The sequence below is a fragment of the Aspergillus fijiensis genome (genome assembly GCF_003184825.1).
Source record: "Aspergillus fijiensis CBS 313.89 unplaced genomic scaffold BO72scaffold_95, whole genome shotgun sequence".
Classification (NCBI taxonomy): Eukaryota; Fungi; Ascomycota; class Eurotiomycetes; order Eurotiales; family Aspergillaceae; genus Aspergillus; species Aspergillus fijiensis.
Genome location: NW_024469071.1, coordinates 66,407 through 88,474, shown reverse-complemented (window position 1 = coordinate 88,474; position 22,068 = coordinate 66,407). Strand labels below are relative to the sequence as shown.

The following is a 22,068-nucleotide window of genomic DNA, read 5'->3' as shown; positions in this document are numbered from 1 at the left end:
GGGGGGAGGAGGGGGAAAAGAATGGAAGGAAGTTAGTTTAGTTAACTTTCTTTGTTCGACGGGCACCCGGGCGGTAAGATACCAGTAACCACGGTATTGGTACATACAGTCTATCTAGTATCCACCATTATTCCACCTTCAGGGGAGAAGAGCTAACTGAACCCCAATGACAACAAACGTAAGTCAAGAAGGTGTGGGGCATCTCTCCATCCATTATTCAATCAATCAATACTGTTGACCCGTTCTGGCCTCTGCCCTTAAGGGCCCCACCACTATTGACTGATGGACTGGGAAGCAAGCAGTCCTGGATTATTGTTGTTTTGTTGTTGTCATGGCTGGGTCCATCTCTTCTCTCGGATTAGTGAATTCATCACTCCCAAGTAGCCAACTGCCAATGTTCTCGACTTCCTCATGGCGAGCAAACAGTCCTCGTATTTGCCGGGCCCTACTAGTCGGCCAACGGAGAGCCAACTCAAGGGCAACAAACTGAACATACAAGATCAGTGATCGAAGAATGGCAGATATTAACCCACTAGTCTGTGGTAGGCTTATGAGCTTCCTACTCCTAGCAATGGCCTATGTCCGAGAGATCGTAGACTGCATACCTTGTAGTAGAAGTATGCATCACAAGTCACGGGTACTAGAATTGAGGGGAAGCTAAACCGCCTACTTACCTTGTAGAAATGAGGGGAAGACCTGATCTTGATACCTCATCTCGCTACTGAGAAAGATTTATGGGGAAGGAATTCGCTTATCACAGCAAGCACGGGATTCTTCGCATAGTAACTTATAGTACTATATGTGCAATCTTCAGAGATGAGGGATTGATCATCAAGGGAAAACCAAGCTTGTGTGGATGATATGTCTACATACATGCATAACTAACAGCTCCTCCTGCATCAATCAACCTTTCTTGGGGGCGCTTCCTGGGGGGCCAATTCCAGCCCTCTGCCTCTCTTTCCCCCTTTCGGTCCCCACACGCAGCAAACTGTTCACCGCGGCGGCTAAGATGACGGACCGATTGACTGACTCTCGGGGCAGGGACAACAAACATGCTGTCACTACGTAGTAGGGTACAGTCCAGTCCAGTACCTCTATAGCTACCTAGCTAGCTGCAAGCAGTCGAGGGAGCAAATCATCTAACGGCGCTGTGCAGAGTGGAACCAAAAAGTCCCCATCCATGCCAAGCCAAGACAAGACTGCACACACTGAACACTGAACACTCACTCACTCCCCCCGATAAAACTGGCGCGGGAAACAATCGTGAAGCATTCGCCCCCTTGTTTCAGGGTAAGCGCTTAACTTCCCACCAATAGCAGGCAAGGTGTAATCCCTTTGGCCCGCACGGCTACTCCAGGCTGCTTGCGATGCTCGTCTCAGCCTCTCAGTGGCCCCCAATGGCCCAATCCAGAATGAGAATATCCCCCATGGGCATAAATGGGAATTGAGCAGGCGTCGAGTCCGTCTTCAGGTTCAAGGTTCCAAGTGCCTGCCTCCACCACCTTTCAGTCCTGCTCCTCACAGGCTCACAGACATTTGATTTCGGTCCGTGCCCTTGCCTACCCTGCCGTGTCCTGACTTCCTCCTCCTTCTCATCCTCCTCCCCCTTCTTCTCTTTCCCCTCCCAACCCGCCTCCTCCAGGCTGTAAATAGCATTTGTACTGTAAAGTACTGTACACTATAGTTAGCCGTGAACCATCTCCATTCGGCTATGTTATGTGATGCGATGTAGTAGCGCAGCAAATAATGGCAGTGCTGTGACACGGTCAATGCTCTATCATTATCGTCGTCGGTGATCATCTATCTGCCGGCATCTGACTGCCACCCTTCAGAGACACCAAGAGTATGTACTGTACGGAGTACTGTACTGGTAGTCGGACATTTTGCATGCACAATGCAGAGTTATCTGCGGGCATCCGAGCAGGCAGCAAAAGAAGGGCTTCTACTCTCGCTTATGTTTGGATCACAACTGGAAATAGTTCTTACGTGAAGTCGGGAATGGGGGCAACAGAGTATTGTTGGGTCTCGCAAGAGTCTATCGACTCTCTCTACGGTACATCGACCAGCTGTCTCTCCTATCGATTGCCCCAGCTTTCGTGGGTGCTGATTTCCTCAACTCAGTAGCTAGGTCTGTAATGGTCTATCTCCTTAAACTTGCATGGACCCCATGCTGTAATTATAGCCACTTATGGGCCAGGTTCTTGAACGGTCCATCTCCTGTTACTCGTCCAGATATGGTATAAGAAGCGACCAAGCGGCAGCGCCAAACGACGCCACTTATGATTCAACAACCTGGCTCTTAAGAGTAAGTACCATAGCTAAAGCTATCTTCTTGTCTCTTCCTTCGATCTTTTTTTTGGGGGGGAGGGGGGGTGATCAATCATCAAGGCAGACCAATGTCGCGTCTCCGAGGAGAAGATCAGAGGCCCAGAAGGGGGCCATCAGGCCATAATCGCCGGGATTTCCTATAGCATGGAATGCGTAACATTTGGGCTTCGCGTATCGTAATAAAGTGCACTGCCATTAACCTCATATACCAGCAGTCGATCTACGGGGTAGTTAAATTAAAATAGCATACCATGGGGGGGAGGGGGGGTTATCCAAGCTCATTTTTGAGACACATAAATTTGGTCCGTGTGCAACCTGCCCGTACCATGCGCATAAGGCTGTAATCACATGGGTTTGTGATCTATTCACCACTGGACTTTTTCAAATCTTGGCTCATCCGTTCTGTGCACTCATTATTCTCGCAACTCGAAGCCGAAGCGGAAGACTGACACGCCCGGCTATCTATCAAGATTGGGTTTCAATCCCCCTCTTCCTGTCCAATCTGGCATCGACAAGGAGGGCGGAAAGTTGACCAAGCATGGCTTGCAGAAATACCACAAGAAAAAAAAAAAAAAAAAAGGGTTTCGTGGTTTGTTCTTTTGCATGTCACTCGGAACCAGAGCATCGTCGTCAGAAGCACGACGTTGGATATCTTGAACATCAACGGGGACTGATCTGCACAACCGAAAGATTGACCGGCAAACGGCGAAGCTTAATCACAGAGCACTCTGATTTGGCCATCTGAATTGGTGGCCATTTCCGAGATATGATAGATCAATGCGAGATTTCGAGCTTTGTCAGTACATGATCTTTTCGGAGAAGTGACTTGATATGCATCACGGGCGGCAGACAAAGGATTTTTCGTGGTAGGTGGTCGACACCTTAGCAGGGGGAGTATCGTCATAGTGCAGTACTGCTTCGTCCTCATTGGCTTGTCCCTAATTATGTAAGATTCATCTCTCCAGTCACACTCACTCCACTGACTCGGCCGAAGTGATCATCAATTGCACTTGCACATACGTATAAACGTACAGAGCATTGAGGGGGGCGAGGGGGTACCGTGCTGTTGGGGTCAGAGTCCGTCAATCCAGGGGGGGAATCTAGACAGTCCTGATCAACATCAAAGCGTTGTCGTTGTCCGGGATCAGTGGCAAAAGACCCTTTGCTAAGCCCACTATTGAATACCTACGTACTGACCCTCCGAGAAGAATTCTCCGATGACCCAGTGATCAGGAGTCTAAAAGCCTGGAGGCGGGTTTTGATTGCTACATTGGGAGATCACCGAGGTTCCCGGGCGAGCCCTATAGAGAACTACGTAGTACGTATGTACATACACTCGCCGGAGTGCGCGGATAGTGATCTCCCGACGGGGAGAGAAGAGGCGAGGAGGATAAGTTCTGGGCAGAGGGCGTACGCGGGAGAAAGAGGCCTTCTCTTTGCGCAGCGACACGATGCGATGAAGGCGAGGTACGGCCCAGCGTATGGAGCAGTGGAGCGACGAGGAGGTTCGAAACTCCTAGCCTCCCTGGACTTTGCTTAGGTTAGGTTAGCAGCGAAGCTCTCCTAATGGAGAAAATTCTTCTAGACCTTGAAAGGTCCGTTGCTACCAAGCCCAATCTGGTAATTGTACCTGACTCTACCGGGTTCTCGGCGGACGGGACTGGAACCATAAATTACCGCCGTCCTGGACCAAAACAACCCGCGCCAACTATGGATACTGTCTCCGTACAGCTACGGATACTGTGGACTGCGGACTGTGGACTGTGGACGGTAAACATCGGTGCCCGGGACAGAAAATTGATCTTACTATGTACAGTCCAGAAGATCTTGGCCTGCTCCGCGCAACGGAGTCTTTGTTTGATCGTCCAACCCCGAGAACCCATCTGGAAAAGTCCAGCGACAGCATGTCACTGCTATGAAAACCTCGCGAGTCGCGACGAGGCGACGAGGCTCACTCTCGGGTTTCGGAAGCTAAAGCCTCCCATTACTCATATCTAATAAGTTAACTTAGAGAGTATGGGTCAGCGCTTGGTCCATATTCGGGTAAGTTGCAAGATGCTGTATCTGCCTTCCGTTCTCGATTTAGAGCATCGACTGATCCAAAGATGAGGCTACCTAGTAGTTAGCGAGCAAGGCGCACTGTCAACACATACTCGTATATGACTTGATCTCTTGAGAACGTGGGTGGGGGGGAGGAGGTCGAGGCGCACCTGCCGTTAGACTTGCAAATGTTGCTATGAGCATTTCATCAGGGCAGTATACGGTACGATAACTTCTCGCCAGACTACGTCATGGAAGACTTGTCCCGGAAGCTATTTCGCCACGATAGCATGCAGCAGCACCTTCGTTCTTCAGGACAACTGTATGGCTTGCTATGCCAAAGTTGGCATTGTTTTGTGGATCAGACGAGCAACGGAAAGCAGGCCGGTCTGTTGCCATCTTGGCCAGGCTAAGTGAGGGCCAAGCAACGCAGTACGGGGGATATCGAATAACCTCACAGGGAAAATCGGATACGTCGGACTGGGGCTGGCTGATCAGCGCCATTGTTCCCCCTTCGTGTAAACCTCGGCGTTGCAATGGACGGACCAGATTCCTTTCAACCACCACGACTGGAGATCCGGCAGGTCAACCCGTGAAACCATCGGATTTCCTCCCGTCTGTCTAGACTAGACCATGAATCAAGCCGGCTCCCTACTAGAACTAGCGATACTCGATACGTCGTTTGTATTGGGTCAAACGAACTTCAAAAACGATGAAGATGGTATAGAATCACCATGTAGCTAATCATTACGCATGCTTTGACATATCGCTGAACGCCGAGGTGCTTTTGGTGTATCGGTTGTGTCTTAGTTGATGGGTGGTATAGGTCAGTCTGGTAGGACCACCGATACTATTTACTCGACTATCCAGAGTCTAAAAAATCCAGAGTGAGCCGAGTCCGTTCTCTTTCAATTTTTTTTTTCTTTTTTTTAATCTTTGGTGGATCCCTGTGACGAAAAAGTGCCTGCACTTAGCTACTCAGTAAACAAAATGCAACAATTCCTTTGCTATCCTGACCCTTTCTGCTAGTCAACCTCCGTGCCATTCGAAATCTATAGTCATCGTAATAGTAGTAGCAGTAAGAAGGCGACACGTTCTTCGAGCTCTGATGGGGTTGGTGCCCTGCTCAGAATTGGGTTACATGCAGAATCTGAAACGACGACGAGCAAGCCCTGGATGGAGTCGTTTTTTCCTTCCTCCCGGCTCTTTTGTTTCCTCTTGTTTCCTGCGGAACTTCGCACATGGCCGGGGCTTCTTTCCAGTTTCAATACTAAGTGACTGACTAATGAGACCGATCCAACACCCCTCCCCATAGTCGTCCCAAAAGTCGAGCGTTGACTTGAACAAATCACAATCGACTGGTAGACATATTGTGCCTGACTAGTCGTTCCGTCATCCACGGTTACGGCGTCGGTGGGAAGAAACACTCCCACTCCCATCATTACCCCTACGATTCCCCAACGCACTAAACCTATTATTGTCAGGTCCTTCATGCAGGTACCCCCCCCCCACCCTCTCCGGCAGTGGGCACACAGTGGGTGAACACTACTGAAAAGGAACTTGAACTGCTTTGTCTCCGGTGGGGAATCCAGGAACAATTATCCATAAACCAGCTCGTCACCACTAGTCATACCACAGAACCGCAAAAAAACAAAAAAGAAACTCAATCATATCATCGGATGTTCGATTTCTCCTCGGTTCCCCGTTCAGCCCTGGTCTGAAGTTTCCACCCCTCCCGAGGAACCAAAGAAAAGAGAAAAAAAAATAGGGGTAAAAATGCCCCAACTAAGCTAGAAGAGAAATAGGCCAAATCGACTAGAGTCAACAAACAAACAGACAAAAGAGAACCCCCAATTCAAGAGGGAGAGAACCTTCATCTCTACATTGTGTTGGCGAGGCTCGTACTATTGCATCACACTGCCAATGCAAGTCTAACCTGGATATTACTAATTTCCAATTCGTTAGAGCAGCGTTGCTTGAACTACTCCTATACTAAACTGCTAGACCACTGACTACTAACCCGCACTTGTTCTATTTTTACCCTTTTTACCCGTGATAAGAATTTCAGGAAGAAAGTCAACGCGTGATCATGCTTCATTCAAGTGTTTGTAGATTAGCGCTATGTGACTGACTGGAGTCAACCACTGGGGAGCGGCTTTCGCTATATCGCCATGCATGTTGAGAATCCCCAAACATGCTAAACGAAGCGATCTGTCTCAGGTCTGGGGGTCCCCCTTCTCAAACATTAGCTCGACTCGGAGAATTCGCCATATCTGGAACACTCCCACGCTAAGGGTACGTGCTTCGCAGCCCCGGTCCAAGTGTGGGCAGAATAAGGTTTATGCGATCAAGTTAGGAGTTCGATAGTAGACTCAACGTCGCGAACTGAACGTCCGCACCATCCAGGTGCACTCAATACGAGAGGAGTTGCGGTGGGGGTTCTGTCATTCCTCCAACTTGGCGCGAGTCAGGAAAACTGGAAACATCCTATCATGCCGTCAATGGAGGCGTTCGTTCTCGCAAATAGGGGTCAAGGCGAGCTGGTGAAACAGATCCGCAGTTTGAGGCCACTCGCGTGGTCGAAAGCAACTACAGCCCCTCTCTTCGCCGATAATCGATACTGAGGCAAGCATACAGTACGCCCCGAGCCGGAGGCACTATGCACAGCGGTAGCGTGTTTTGAGTGCAAGAGATTCGAAGGGAATTTGGACGCGATGCATGTCATGCGTAGTTGTCAGGTGTCATGGGCCAGAATCGACAACTAGCGACGTCCTCTGCCTCTGCCTCTGCCTCTGCCTCTGCCACCGCCCCTGCCTCTGCCTCTGCTGCTTGACCGGCCTGATGCTTGGATAGCGGCTACGTCATGTTTGCTCAGGTTCAGAGTTCCGCCTGCAAACTTTCCGACGGAGGGCCCTCCAACACCACGTTCTCGCCGTTTGGCGCTGCTGGTGTTCGACTTCGGTGCCGGTTTTTCGAGGATAATTCCATTTTCTCTGGCTTCCTTCCGACGCTTGTTTTCCTTCATCTCGGCCTTGGCTTTGATGCCTCTCCGGTGAGAAGAGGGCATCATTTGCTTGTACAAGGACTCTTTAGATCCTAGTTCCTGCATCCGCAAGTCAAGAGCCTTGATGCGATTCTTGCCAGTTGGAGCAAGATCGGACGCTGAGTCGAGAAGGTGGGATTCCTTTAGGAGACGTTGCAGTGCGAGATCGTTTTTCAGATGGTCCGCATCAATTTCGGTGTCATCGTTGTCATCCTCGGTATCTTTCTTCGGCGTTTTGGCCGTGGTTCGCTCAGAGATTGAGGATGGCGGTTTGGCGGTCTGTACCAGCGTTAGGATACTCAATTTCAATGGGCCACCAAGTATATCCTACCATGAAGGCCTTGCGAGCTTTCTTGTCCATCGAGTCCTGGGACTTTACGTCCCGATGCTCAATTACTTCAACCTCCTCTGGTTCCTCTTCGTCTCCGCTCATACCATCCCAATCCGACTCAGCATCGGAAGCCTCCAAGTCTTCCTCGTAGCTTTCGTCTTCTGAATCATCACGGCGGGATACCTGACCTCCAGGTACATCCAACGGTTGGAATTGAGCTTCGAAGAATTTGCGGAAAATGTCCTGGGAGGACTCGGTGGTTGTCTGCGGCGTGGCCTCGTCATCTGAAGTTGTAGCTCTCGACACAACGGCCGTGCCCCTCTTCCGTTTCCCAATCATCTTTATCGATCCTTGTATGAGTGTGCGTTGGGAACCCAAAAATTAGAGCATAGAAAAGTCAAGAGAAAAAAAAAAGGCCTATGCGATTGAGAAGACTAGCCGCAAACGTGCTTATGTCAGCCGTTATCGCATGATGTCACGTGCGATAAGATAGGTCCGACCCCTCGTTGGATTTCACCGATTATAATCGAGTTCGTAGCGCGCCGCGACATTTCCAAGAAGGCGTCGAACAAATCCTTGAACTCAAAATGACCAAATTTCGCCCTTGTATCGATCTCCATTCGGGGCAAGTCAAGCAGATTGTGGGCGGAACCCTAAGCAATGTTGCTGCCGATCTGAAGACGAATTATGTCTCCAAGCTCCCCGCCGGTCATTACGCCGAGTTATATCGGAAGCACGATTTGCGCGGCGGGCATGTCGTGATGCTGGGCCCAGGCAACGATGAGGCAGCGCATGAGGCACTTCGAGCCTGGCCTAACGGATTGCAAGTGGCTGGAGGGATCACCGATAAGAACGCTCAGTACTGGATTGACCAGGGTGCCGAGAAGGTGAGCCTTTATGCCTGCGCTTGCTGTCTCACAGCGTAAATCCAGTCTGCAGCTCAGCTGCAGGTATTTGATTGGATTGATCTTACTCCATGTTTTTGCGTCTGGATCTCACTGTCTCTGGTACCAGCAACGTGCAGCCTTGTCATGACTGACCCGTTCTCGCAGGTGATCATTACATCATTCCTCTTTCCAGAGGGCAAGTTCTCGAAGGAACGGCTTGAATCCGTTCTTTCTGCCCTTGGAGGCGATCGATCAAAGCTGGTCTTGGATTTGAGTTGCCGTAGGAAGGACAACACTTGGTTTGTAGCCATGAACCGCTGGCAGACCATTACCGAGATGGAGATCAACCAAGGCAAGTTCCTGCCCATGAATTCCATTAGCTCTCTCGCCCATCCTTGCTCGTGTCTCAAGATGCAGGAGCGGAGAGGTGTGGAATATGCCTGGCGATTGCAGTCCCTGGGCTACCGTTTTGCTTCTGTCTGAGCCAGGCTGTAAGACTAACTGAAGCAGAGTCGATCTCATTGCTGGAACCTTACTGCTCCGAGTTTCTCATCCATGCCGCTGACGTAGAGGGGCTGCAGCAGGGTGTTGATGAAGAGCTCATCGCCAAATTAGCCCAGTGGTGCACAATTCCCGTCACCTATGCCGGTGGCGCTCGCAGTTGGCAGGATTTGGAAATGGTTCATGCCAGCAGTCAGGGGAGAGTTGATTTGACCATTGGAAGTGCTTTGGACATCTTTGGGGGCTCTGGGGTAACGTTCGATGAATGTATGGAATGGAACAAGTCGCATTGAGTGGGCATCCAGGGAAACACCTCCCAGATCAAGGACAATCGATTCCGTCGGAGCACATGTACATACACGCACTTTAGGCGGCTCGGCTGCAAAAATATATACTACTAAGCAACATATCATTTTACCATTAATAGTTACTCCAAGCTGGAATATTCACAAAGAATATTGTTATCTTCAACGGACCGTGGTAGTTTACCACCAGCAGACATATATACAATACTAGGTATATATATACCTTCGTCTACATCCCACTTCCTTGGTGGAATGACGCGGCCATCCGTCGCAGGTCGAGACAGCCGGAAAGACCGTCAGTGCCGAAAGCGGCTTAGCGGTGACCGCACCAGCACCGCACCGGCACCGCCGAGTTCCTAGTCGACATCACAGCTTCTCCAACTGAATCTCAGCCCTGGGTCAATTTCAACTCACTCCCTTCATCTGTCTGCGTCTTGCTTGTTTTAAAATTAGCTTCCACACAATACAAGAGTATATCTACCTTCCGCCTATCTTTATACAGCTTGACCGGCCCGCTCCACCCTCCCTTCTGCCTTCCGTATTGTCAGCCTTCGAACGCTATCGCCCCCTCTTCAGCCAACAAGATGAAGCCCGTCGTATCTTTGATGAACGCTTGGTCCTGGTAAATTCAGACCTCTCAAACATCACCTCCAATGTACCATTCGAGATAACTGACCGAATCTCTCCAGCGTGGTCATATCTCTCTTCGCCATCGTCATTCTCTCAGTCCTCGGATCGCTATTCCAAGTATGGCACCTTTATCACCACTTCCTCCCACGAGACTCCAGCCGCTTCACACCCCCGCTCAAACAAACCGCCATGACTAACCCCCTGACACAAACAGAGAGAACACCACAGCTTCACCGGCGGTGAAGAAGAACCCGAGAATGGCGCCGCAGTCGCTGCCTCCATCTACACCGCTGTCCTTGTATACGTCGTACGTTCCGTTCCCACCCGCATCCATGATCCCACCCAGGCAACAGAGAATCCGTCATGACAGATGCTAACGTACGGTCCTTTCTCTCTTCCTACAGGCATTCTTCGTATTCTGCGCCTTCCAGGCCTACCTGCACACGAGAAGCCGCAGGGGCGGCGCCATCTCTTTGAGCTAAATCCACTACACCCGGCCGGTGGTTCCAAGGAAAAAAAACCCCCTGCTCTTATGTGTCTTCCGCAAACCTTATTCCCGCCCTATACTACCGTGTTTTTGTTTTTATATCCCTATCTCGAAATGAACGTCGTTTACAACTGCGTGTGGGCTTGCTTTGTCGGGTTCGGATCCCCGGGGGGAGGATCATGGTTCTTTCTGATCTAGGCGCTGGCTGCTGCATCGTTCGCCCCCCTTCCACAAAGAAGTTGCGTGGCTGTGTGGCATCTGCCTCTCGCGGGGAGGGGGGTAGAAGATTGAATCACGAGCTGCCTTGCTTTACAGGCACAGTAGGCGATTTGACTTGCTTTGCTTCTGGTCCTCGGCGGCAGGAGAAGGGCACCAGATCCGCCGCTATCTGCTTCTTCCTTGAGCGAAGTGCCGGATCCTCTTTTCACTCTATTTTTTGGTGATTTTGTTCGCTTGTTTATTCTTCATAGACCCATGAAGATGGTGTATGGTATGTCTGTATATAGTACGTACGTTTAGTCCTGTGAAAGAGCGCGCGTTGCTTCTTTCGTGTTGGTTACTTACTTCTGCCCCTGTTTATGGATCTCCCCAGCATCCTATCCAACCAGCGATTGGACAAGTCCTTTATAAACCACCGCTTATGCGTTAGTGTTGTAGAAGTATAGATTCCATACCCGCCTCTTTCTTTTCTGATTAGATACAACAACGCATTCTTTAGGTCATTGGCACCCCTGTAAACAAGTAGGCCGTTCACGTCGCTCTTAAAACCTAGCCAAAAATATGTAAGGTGTATAAGGGAAGAAAAAACACAGCCGCCGTAGATCGCTTTTCGTTTCGAACAACACTCCTTGGAACGCCCCGATGCGCGGACCAACCCATGGCCCAGATAAAACAAGCACTTTTGGAGAGATAATACAGACCTCGGGAATTCTTTCTGAATAGAGGCATTATGGGATCATGAAAACATCAGCGATATCACCCGTGGAAACATCAGAAGAACTCCTCATCTTCAATGGGGTCCAGCGTCTTGGACATGTACGGGCCATCCAGTGAGTAACCCAGACGAGCGTAATAGCTGCGGACACCGACTCCGGAGATGACACTGATCTTTTGACTGCCATGCTCCTCACGGGCGATCCGCTCAGCCTCCTCCATGAGCAAGGTGCCGAATCCACGGTGCTGGAACTTGCGGGGATCACGGCCGTGGAGGGGGACAGCCGAGCCGTAGACGTGCAGCTCTCGGACAATACTTGTCTGTTGGCCGGTGAATTCGGGGCGGAAGGTGTGCGTGGCGCTGCACTTGCGGAGGCGCAGAAGTCCGATCAGGATGTCTTGCTTGGGGTCCTCGTAGGCCAGGAAGGTCTCCCAGCCCCCATTGGCGTAGTAGTCCCGACGAACCAGCTCCACTTGCGAAGGTCGAATCTTGTTCTTGACCTCATTGATACCCACCTCTCGGGTCCGGACATCGCGACAAGTCGTTCCGAAGTCCTTCATACGGGCCAAGGCGAGCTCACGCAGGTTGCCGTTCTCGACACCGGAAGTGACGAGCGGCATGGGGATGTCGCGCTGGACACGGTAGATACGAGTCCACGGGGGCACCAGAGCAAGAATACGGGCGACGAGGTCGATCAGCGCGTTCGGGGTGTAGTTCTTGTACCGACCAGTTCTCCATAGCTCGTAGAGACCGGTTCCACGAATGACAAGGGTGGGGTAGAGCTTCAGACCGTCGGTCCGGAAAGCTGGGTTTTCAAAGTATTCCTGGAACTGGAAGAGATCGCGCTCCATGCCCACATTGGGCAGATCGGGCATCATATGGCTGACTACCTTGAAGCCAGCATCCTTTGCGAGCTTGAAAGTTTCCGCCACCGCAGCGACAGTATGGCCTCTGTTCGTGTCCCGGGCAACATCCTCGTACAAACTCTGGACTCCAATCTCCAGTCGCGTGCAGCCATAGCGCAACATACTGCTCAGATGGGTGTCGAGACAGTAGTCCGGACGGGTCTCGATGGTGATACCGACGCACTTGATGTTACTCATCTCACCGGCCTGCACCGCTTCGTCGACGTTGTCTGTTTGATAGCCACTCAGAGCATTATGCAGCTGGGCCACAAAAGATTCTCTGTAGTCTTCCGGAAGAGACATGAACGTTCCACCCATGATGATATATTCCACCTTATCAACGCTGTGGCCGAGGGACTTGATCTGGTCAACACGCCCTCGAGCCTGTTCGAAAGGATCATAGCGGGCACGGATAGCGCGCATCGAGGTGGGCTCGTAGCCAGTGTAGGACTGTGTGGAATACTCGAAATCGGAGTCGGGGCCACCGGGGCAATAGACACAAATGTTTCCCGTGTATGCGATATGGGGACAGCGGTGGGGTTTGCTCATGACGGCGACGACGGCAATACCGGAGGAGGTTCCTAGCGGCAACTGTTTAGTATATGCGGACGGCATGCCTCATAAAGGCACGAAACAACATACTGATTGGTTTGGCAATCAATTTGGGAAGGATATATTTCTTGTAATGCTCGGGAACTGCCGCGATGATGGCTGTCAGAGGGGGTTGAGTGGACAAGGCATGCTTTTTGGCGATTTGACCCCGCAGCTTGTTGAGGTTGATATCTTTGCGGGGCTTCGTGGGATCACTCTGCGATTCATGGTCCTGAATTAGAGCATTCGCAATATCAGAACAAGCTCGCATGAACCGTTCATTCTCCGAGGGAAGTTTGGCATTTTTCTTGGGCTTCGAGGATGGTGGCGGCATAGTCATAGTGACGGTCGCCATCGTGGGTTAGAGATGCGGGCGACGGTCGACGGTCGACGGTCGCCAAATGAGGTTGCGGAAGTTATTTTCGAATTAGAAGCGACCAGAGAGGCAGATGCGCGGTAACACTTGCGCCCGTGATGGCCGTTCGCTCGGGTTCAATCAAAAGTACAATTTAATGAGTGAGCGACTATTATAATGGTTGGATTGGAATAACAACTGGAAAAGAGGTGAGTGGTGACTTGTGACCCGGGTATGGCACGCGGCAAGCGTGGAAGGGAAAGGGAAAAAAAAGCGGGAGGACCGAGGGTGCCACAGGTTGGTTGGTTGAGTCTCCGTACTAAGTAATGAATGTAAAGTGAGTGAGGGAGAAAACCGACCGACCGCCCGTGACAATTCGGATCCGCTTAAAGCTTTGTCCCGAAAGTTCCCAAATCGCGTTTCTGAACCGGCCTCTTCCCTCTGCTCCTGTATACCCTCCTAATTCAAACTCTCCCTCCCCCTCTCCTAAAACCACTCATACCTTTTCGAGTGCGTCTTTATCTCCGTCCCCTCTCCTCTCTTTTCTCCTTCCCCGGTTCCTTTTTCTTTCTCCCAGCCAAAATGCAGGCCTTCCGCCGTAACACCGCTTCTGCTCTTCGCAATGCTGCTGCCACGCAGCGCCGGGGATACGCAGCTTCAGCTAGCCCCATCTACTCTGAGACCGTTAACAACCTTCGCATCAACTCGGAGACGAAGGTGATCTTCCAAGGTTTCACTGGAAAGCAGGGAACGTACGTATTTTGTTCCATTTTGGAAAGGTTGTCAAGGATATATCGCTGACGTTGCTTTTTTCCCGTCCGGGTGCAGTTTCCATGCCGAGCAAGCCATCGCCTACGGTATTAATCTTTCCAATCCCTCCCTTTACCCCCATCTGCGCAGGCGCCAAGCGGAAAAGAAGCCTCTAAATGGTCACGTATGCGAAACTCACAACTGCCAGGCACCAAGGTCGTTGGTGGAACCAACCCTAAGAAGGCCGGATCCCTGCACCTCGACAGACCCGTTTTCGCCAACGTGAGCGAGGCTGTGAAGGAGACTGGCGCCACTGCTACTGCGCTTTTCGTTCCGTAAGGACCCGGTGTTGGTGGATTGAACATGCACATGCGAGGTGCTAATGATCGCAGTCCTCCATTGGCTGCCAAGGGTATCGAGGAGGCCATCGAGGCCGAAATCCCTCTGGCTGTCTGGTACGTACCTTGTTGAACTTTCGGAAAGTGGGTTGGCCGCTGATCTTGATATAGTATCACCGAGGGTATCCCTCAGCACGGTATGTTCTCTTAGATAAGCGAGCGCTTTAGATGCCTGTTCGGGTCGGAAGACTGATAAACGAGTGCTCAGACATGGTCCGTATCACGGACATCCTGAAGACGCAGAACAAGACCCGTCTTGTGGGTCCTAACTGCCCTGGTATCATTGCTCCCGTAAGTACCCAAGCCAAAGCCACTAGTGATCCCTGGCAATAACATCTGGTGTTATTTGATGCGCTAGGGTCAATGCAAGATTGGTATCATGCCCGGATTCATCCACAAGCGTGGCCGTGTCGGTATCGTCTCTCGTTCCGGTACCCTGACCTACGAGGCCGTCAACCAGACCACCCAGGCCGGTCTGGGTCAGTCTCTGGTTGTCGGTATCGGTGGTGACCCCTTCTCCGGAACCAACTTCATCGACTGCTTGAAGATCTTCCTCGAGGACCCCGAGACTGATGGTATCATCATGATCGGTGAGATCGGTGGTAGCGCTGAGGAGGACGCCGCCGAGTTCCTCAAGGCCAACAACAAGTACAACAAGCCTGCTGTTGGTTTCATTGCTGGTATCAGTGCTCCCCCGGGCCGCCGTATGGGTCACGCCGGTGCCATCGTCAGCGGCGGCAAGGGTGGTGCCGACTCGAAGATCTCTGCTCTGGAGAAGGCTGGTGTCATCGTCGAGAGAAGTCCCGCTGCTCTTGGCAAGGCCCTGTTGGCCGAATTCGTCAAGAGGGACCTGGTCTAGATTAAGTGATCATCAATCACTTTTGCACCCGGCGGAGATATGACATAATCCTGCAGCGTTTGTTTTTGGTTGGTATGAGCGATTTTTCTTCTTTATCAATCAGGCAGACATGTGAAGGATGTCGTACTTCTGCTCATCCTTTCCATTTATCATTTAGACGACCTTTTCTCCTTATTTGCCCGAGCCATGGTGGCCGTCCTGTATTTTCTATCTGATCTCTTATCCCCCTCGTCGATATATTTCCTTTGTTTAGAAGATGCAAGGCAGTAATTAGGTCTGGTATGTAAATTTGATTTATTATTCACGGGCCCACGTGCGGGAGAATTCTTGTAGGCACCACCGTTAAATGAGCATCGATGACCCTCGTCTCTGCCGCGGTACGGAGTACAGATCCTCCAGTGTCCACAGACCCTCGTCTCTCTGGTGTAGATTAGCCTGGCCACACGCAAGATGACTAACCTCTTTGACTTTTCCTAGACAAGAGGAATGTCACTTTCCATCTCCATTACTAGGACTACAACAGCAGCGATCCTCACAAGGACCCGAAAGCCGTTTGGTCACGGTCGATGCTCGGAAGCTCGCTTCTCGGCTTCCCGAGCATGACGTCCGATGTCCAAACAACTCCGAGTAGATCCACCAAATCAAGTACTAATGCAGGAGCCATTCTCGTGGCTGAAAAAAATTGTCTGCTTAGGTAAAAAAAAAAAAAGAGAAGAGAAGAGAAGAAAGTGCTGACACGCAGCGGACGGGTTGATGTAATGGGGTGTGGAAGAAAAAGGGTCTCTACCAAACAGAAACACTTCCTGTACTGACTTCTTGCGACGGTGTCGATCGTGACTCGGGCATTACTTGCTCTCTCATCACCTGTGCACGTAAAAAGGCTAGAACTATCAATTAGTTCCAGTTCCTGAGCACATAGGTAGAGTATGGACACTGTCTACCAGGGTCCTTATGATGATATTGTTCAAAACAAGAGCACAGTCTGAACTTGGCAGCGGAGCCTTAGGTCCCGGTCAGACCCTGTAGTGCGATAGATCAATAACCAATGACTACTCCGTATACGGCTTTTTTTTCCACTTGCACTGTAGGTAAAGGCAGACAGACAAGGAACGGAATGAGGGAGGGGTAGGGAGGCTTAGACTAAATTGATTGATTGAATTGCATTTGCCCCTCTCTTCAACCGAATTCCCTGCAGCTGCAGCCAAGACCTGGCGTGGTAGGCGAGTTGGAGATAATGCACTGGCTTGGTACGGAGTAAGTACTCCGTCCCATCAATCAATTCCCGAGCCAGCAGGGATGTGACAGGGGCACATGGGATGCAAAATGCACACACTATATCAATTTGGTTTATTGGTAGCTGTAGCCGCCGATAACGACATATACCTCCAACGATGTCCATTGAGATGTCGGGTTTCACTTGAAGGGGATAAGAACGAGTGATGACTTTTTCACATAGGGACAAATAGTGACCAGGGTCCTTTGAGAAAGCACCAGTGTCATGTGGTATCAATCTTATAATAAAACATAATGAAAGTAAACTATGCTGTGGTGTTGACAAACAGGCCGACTAGGTTAGTTAAATGGGGCAGGATAGTAAGCTCAATGGCTGAGGGGCCATTCACAGTAGGTTAACTAGCGGCACACCCCTTGAGTGTATGAGAGTTACTGTATGGCCTAACCCATGCAACATCTCTTTTCCAGCTTGATTGGGTTGCAATTGTTTTGATGAAGTGGGCCACAGTTCCAAGTCACTACCAATCCATGTGGCTTGCAGGTCTCAGGCTTGGGACTGAGACACTATTGTCTTGTCATAGCTGTAGAGATAGAGGTCGTTTGTTGCCAAGGATGATTGTGATGTGGTTTGCGATAAGACCCTATCGCTGATTGCCATGCGATGTGGCCGTGTCAGTGAGTAGCGTGACGGTGAGCAAGTGCTGCAGGTCCCCAATGTATGTGGTGTGCACTGTCATGAGTATTTATATCTACCTACCCTCTGTAGATATATGCTATAACAAAGGTGAAGTCGAGTCTTCTGCTAGTCCATTCAAGAATATACATATCTGTTGGGTACTTGTAGCTGTGTGATTCTTTATGATATGCCGAGTGCAATATGTACTGTGCAATATGTACTGCATGTAGTTAGTAGTGGACCGACTCGAAAAGTCAGGCTCAATCGCGGCAAGCCAACCGGGGCTTGGCGCGGGCGGTGTCGATCTGCGCCACTGCGCCCATTGATCCATCCCTCCTAAGCTCCACTTCTCAAAGTTAACCTCGTTAATCTCTTGAACTAGTCATCTCAGAACCCAATTAGTCCCGAGGATCACACCGTCTATCAATCCTCCCTTCCCTCCGTTTATCCCTGATTTCTTTGTTTCTTCTCCTTCTTTTTCTCTTTTTCTCTTTTTCTCTTCTCCTCGCCCCCTTAGGCCCCCTTGTTCTGGCCCCCGAGTCTTGTTCGCCAAGATTGACATGGCGGAATCCGTGATAGGACTTCGAGTACTCCGTACAGTAGTTCGATTCTCCGACTTTCTACCGTCACTGCAATCACATCCATCCATCGACTCTTATCGCTTGGCCTTCTTGATTCTCTCCAGAAACTTAACTGATCTTTGACACATAGGCCGCAGCTATCTTACTATATTTAGCCCAGGTCGTTTTACATCCCCCAATTTCTGAGCAATGTGATACCGATTCCAGGCCAACAGAAACATGCCAGTGCTTATGAACCCTCATCTAATGACGGCCGAGACGAGTTTCCTCCTTGGGAAAAGAGCATCAGCATCATCATCGTGCTCCGCAATTGACCGAATCGAGCAATCTACTATTTGTGATCTGTCTCTACCCTGCTCTGCTGTCCGGTGCCCCTCCGCCCCCCCCCCAAATAGATGATTGCGCACATTCAGTGATTTGCCGATGCTCAAGAGTCCTCGTCATCACGGGCTATTATTGCATACGCCGCAGTTGGCCCTGTCCATCCGCACTATGCTGTAGATCTTTATCTTCAGTATGGCCTCACTGTTGAAGACCAGAGAATTGCTTTTATCATCTTGTTGAAAACCCCCCCCTTTTCGGGTCACATAATTAAGCTTAAGGGAGAGCCTACGCATTAGGCTCCATCCAGGCCGTGATTGCCGCTGAAAATCCACCAAAGCAGAATTCCAAACTCCGCGGCGGGCGAAGCTGCATGGAACTCAGATCTTCTAGTCTAACACTTTAGCATGCGGGACCGGCCATCATGTCAAGGTTAAGGCAGCAACTCGGAGGCAGTGGGCACCGGTTTTCGGGTTGGCCGGACTCTAGCCCCCCCCGGTCCCCCATCCACCCTGAGTGCGAAGGGTGCCGATGTAGATCCCCGAGATCCATGCAAATCCTAAGAATGAGGATCATGCCTATCAATGGCCATAATGGTCTCTCCTGTAAATCTTCGTCCATGCCCAATCCTTCCGGCACTGAATGGACATGAATAACATACTGGAACACGTTTGAAAATGATCAGATGTTTGTCCCAGCAAAGTGCCAGTCGGAATCTTCTATCGACAGGCAAATCTGATGAGAGGCTCAAGGGTATCTCAGATGACAACCACGCCTCGAAGAAATTCCGGTCTTGAACACGCACGTGAAAGACTCCGGCTCCGTTGGTCAACAGTTTCGCCGGTTATGATCGTCCGTTGCCACAAGGACCCGCTGGCAGTGATGCCGCCGTCTCTCAATAGACCGTCCAGATTCCTGAACACTTGCTCCGCTCTTTCTAGATTCTGCGATACATGACAGATGCGCCGGGTCCCTGAAACACACCAATCCTATGTTGCAGGTGGATTGCATTCGTCAGCTCCCAGCTTCGAGCGCTAGTCAACGGTCTCGGCAGCTCTCAATGGCTTGCAGAGCTCATATTCCTGACCACTCGTCGTCACATCAGCCCCGTCTTGTCTCTTCCAGACCCTTGTTGTTCCCACTTCATATCTCCCACTTTCAGCGGCTGCCCAATGGCTCGGATCTGCCCCAATGTGACCTAGCCTGCTGGGTGCCAAGTGAGACTGGTCGGAGACGAAGGTCCCTCCAACTCGGGCCCTCGTGCATGCGATAAGGCTTCTATGTGTTACCCACTTGACTCCCATCTAGGAAGGTCCTCGGATTGACCTCATCCATCAACCATGCTCCGCAGTGGAGATGCCTAGTCCTTTCTTCTGTCGGAGTCCGAGCGTGTTTTGTCCGTGGCATCAATGACATGGGAAACTCCGGGACATATAGTGCACTGGCCTCGCACATGGTCCGTCTGCAGAAACACTCTCCTTGTCCATCCTCTTTGAATTGGATACTATTGTTTAGCAAGTTGCTTCAGGGCTGGACCTGCAATCAAGCCATAAACATGTCACCATCGAGAGAAGAGACCGCAAAGGTCCCAGAGCCACAACTTTCCTCGGTGGCTTCCTCAACGGATCAAGACTCGGAGAAGGGTTCGATCTCGCAAGATCCATCCACATTCGAGGGTCAATCATCTGAGCCTTCACCACACCATATTTTCACTCGATCCCGCAAGTTGCAGATGGTATGCATCGTCTCGATGGCTGCCATCTTTTCACCGTTGTCCTCCAATATTTACTTTCCTGCTTTGGACGATGTATCGAAGGTGTGTATCCAGAGCATAAGCCATGCAGTGCTCGAACCCTTCAGAGATCCAGACATGTTTACTGAACGTGGAACAGTCACTCAACGTCAGCATGACGCTGGCGACTCTCACTATCACAATATACATGATTGTCCAAGGCCTCGCGCCGACCTTTTGGGGTTCTCTCTCAGATGCTTTAGGAAGACGCCCTGTGTTCATTGGTACCTTTGTTGTCTACTTAGTAGCAAACATCGCACTTGCCGAGTCCAAGAACTATGGCGAGCTCATGGCATTTCGCGCTCTGCAGGCAGCTGGTAGTGCGGCTACCATTTCGATTGGTAAGATTGTCATTTCGAATTCACTGCTGCAGCACTTCTAACGCCTATGCAGGAGCTGGAGTTATTGGCGACATCACCACTTCCGCGGAAAGGGGTAGCTTGGTGGGCATCTTCGGCGGGGGTAAGTGAATTTGGCTCTGCACAACCAGAAGAATTCTGGTAGCATGGAAGCTGACAAGAATGGTAGTCCGCATGCTTGGACAGGGCATTGGCCCGGTGTTTGGTGGCCTGTTGACCCGGTACCTTGGGTATAGATCTATCTTCTGGTTCCTGACCATACTTGGAGGCGTGAGTCTAGTGTCAATCCTGCTTCTCCTCCCGGAAACGCTCCGCCCTATTGCTGGCAATGGTACTGTGAAGCTTGATGGCCTCCACAAGCCTTTTCTATACCACTTTACGAGCCAGCCCGGTGTTATCGACGGTGCAGAACCGGGGGTAAAAAAGGCGAAGGTGACTTGGCGGACCGTGTGTGCGCCATTGAAATTCCTGGCCGAAAAGGATGTCTTTATCACCTTATTTTTTGGAAGTATAGTGTATACTGTATGGAGCATGGTGACCTCGAGCACCACGGATCTCTTCAGCGAGGTCTATGGCCTGTCATCTCTTGAAGTAGGGTTGACATTTTTGGGCAACGGTACGTTGAGCTCTCAGCAGGCACCACCAGGGATTTCAGGTTGCTAATGTCGATAAAACAGGATTTGGATGTATGTCAGGATCTTACCTGGTAGGGTATCTTATGGACTACAACCACCGCTTGACCGAGCGCGAATATTGCGAGAAGCATGGATATCCAGCGGGCACTCGAGTAAATCTCAAATCACACTCGGACTTTCCCATCGAGGTTGCTCGGATGCGAAACACTTGGTGGATCACTGTCATCTTTATCGTGACTACAGCGGTCTATGGCGTGTCTCTGCGCACCCATGTTGCTGTTCCCATTATCTTGCAATACTTCATCGCCTTCTGTGCGACGGGGATCTTCACTATCAACAGCGCGTTGGTCATTGATCTGTATCCCGGAGCAAGCGCCAGCGCAACGGCGGTGAATAACCTGATGCGATGTTTGATAGGAGCTGCAGGTGTGGCGGCTGTACAACCCATTCTGGAAGCGCTGGGGGCAGACTATACGTTTGTTTTGCTCGCGGGTATCACATTGGTGATGGTTCCATTGCTGTGGATTGAAGACCGCTGGGGTCCTGGCTGGCGCCACGCCCGAGAGCGGAGGCTAAAAGCACAAATGCAATAGACTATTTTGAGTCTACCGGGTTTGAATTTCAATGGACAAGGATATTTGGCATTTGTGGGCAGTCAATGGAGTTTGGAGCTGCTTGAAGGATTGTTTTGTGTTGACTTTTATACCACACTGGGGCACATGATGATAGCTCCTGAGATGTTCTTGGGACGGCGTTGGTTATAGATGCTTAGAGTCGTGGGTTGTGAGGATATTCAGATTAACTATGAATTTGGATTCTTTTTTTCCCACCTCGTAGATTGTCTCTTGGGGATGCAGGAATAATGCTGGATTGAAGGGCATGTAATTCATAGGGTTGATTGAGTATCAACTATTGATGATTTCCAAACATGGCATTGAATGAAATGAGGTCATAAGCGAGCTTTGGTGGTGGCAGATCGAGTTGGGCCGAGAACTTAATGGGCTTAGTCATGGGGACTGACGAACCATGGGTCGGCGGAAGAGTTGCATCTTCTACAACAACAATACTACCTAGTATCTTCATGTATGTGCAACATACTACTTAAGTGCAACTACTCTGTATAGTGC

General features: G+C 50.6%; 6 protein-coding genes across 6 annotated transcripts; 4 read left to right on the top strand and 2 right to left on the bottom strand.

Moving 5' to 3' along the window:
- Nucleotides 1-7,129: 7,129 nt before the first annotated feature.
- Nucleotides 7,130-8,081, bottom strand: BO72DRAFT_391648 (uncharacterized protein; the record flags this gene model as incomplete). The annotated part of the gene is made up of 2 exons (XM_040941864.1): nt 7,130-7,690; nt 7,743-8,081. The coding sequence occupies 2 exons, from the start codon at nt 8,079-8,081 to the stop codon at nt 7,130-7,132; spliced, it is 900 nt and encodes a 299-aa protein (XP_040795618.1).
- Nucleotides 8,082-8,284: 203 nt separating this feature from the next.
- BO72DRAFT_453557 (1-(5-phosphoribosyl)-5- ((5-phosphoribosylamino)methylideneamino)imidazole-4-carboxamide isomerase HIS6) lies at nt 8,285-9,537 on the top strand. The gene is made up of 3 exons (XM_040946012.1): nt 8,285-8,629; nt 8,795-8,981; nt 9,140-9,537. The coding sequence occupies exons 1-3, from the start codon at nt 8,330-8,332 to the stop codon at nt 9,421-9,423; spliced, it is 771 nt and encodes a 256-aa protein (XP_040795617.1). The 5' UTR covers nt 8,285-8,329; the 3' UTR covers nt 9,424-9,537.
- Nucleotides 9,538-9,701: 164 nt separating this feature from the next.
- BO72DRAFT_453556 (uncharacterized protein) lies at nt 9,702-10,591 on the top strand (the record flags this gene model as incomplete). The annotated part of the gene is made up of 4 exons (XM_040946011.1): nt 9,702-10,057; nt 10,125-10,182; nt 10,280-10,372; nt 10,470-10,591. Coding segments are annotated over exons 1-4 (241 nt in total), but the record flags the coding sequence as incomplete, so codon positions are not given.
- Nucleotides 10,592-11,167: 576 nt separating this feature from the next.
- On the bottom strand, nt 11,168-13,726 carry BO72DRAFT_313345 (Elongator subunit ELP3). Its single transcript, XM_040940527.1, has 2 exons — nt 13,034-13,726; nt 11,168-12,972 (listed from the first exon to the last, which is right to left on the bottom strand). Exons 1-2 carry the CDS (start codon nt 13,335-13,337, stop codon nt 11,543-11,545), a joined length of 1,734 nt encoding a protein of 577 aa, XP_040795615.1. The 5' UTR covers nt 13,338-13,726; the 3' UTR covers nt 11,168-11,542.
- Nucleotides 13,727-13,733: 7 nt separating this feature from the next.
- BO72DRAFT_453554 (succinate--CoA ligase (GDP-forming) subunit alpha) lies at nt 13,734-15,651 on the top strand. Its single transcript, XM_040946010.1, has 7 exons — nt 13,734-14,089; nt 14,166-14,194; nt 14,296-14,422; nt 14,480-14,542; nt 14,597-14,622; nt 14,694-14,776; nt 14,844-15,651. Exons 1-7 carry the CDS (start codon nt 13,920-13,922, stop codon nt 15,342-15,344), a joined length of 999 nt encoding a protein of 332 aa, XP_040795614.1. The 5' UTR covers nt 13,734-13,919; the 3' UTR covers nt 15,345-15,651.
- A 4,059-nt stretch (nt 15,652-19,710) lies between these two features.
- Nucleotides 19,711-21,534, top strand: BO72DRAFT_391625 (MFS general substrate transporter; the record flags this gene model as incomplete). The annotated part of the gene is made up of 5 exons (XM_040941862.1): nt 19,711-19,971; nt 20,048-20,288; nt 20,341-20,409; nt 20,476-20,922; nt 20,984-21,534. 5 exons carry the CDS (start codon nt 19,711-19,713, stop codon nt 21,532-21,534), a joined length of 1,569 nt encoding a protein of 522 aa, XP_040795613.1.
- Nucleotides 21,535-22,068: the final 534 nt, after the last annotated feature.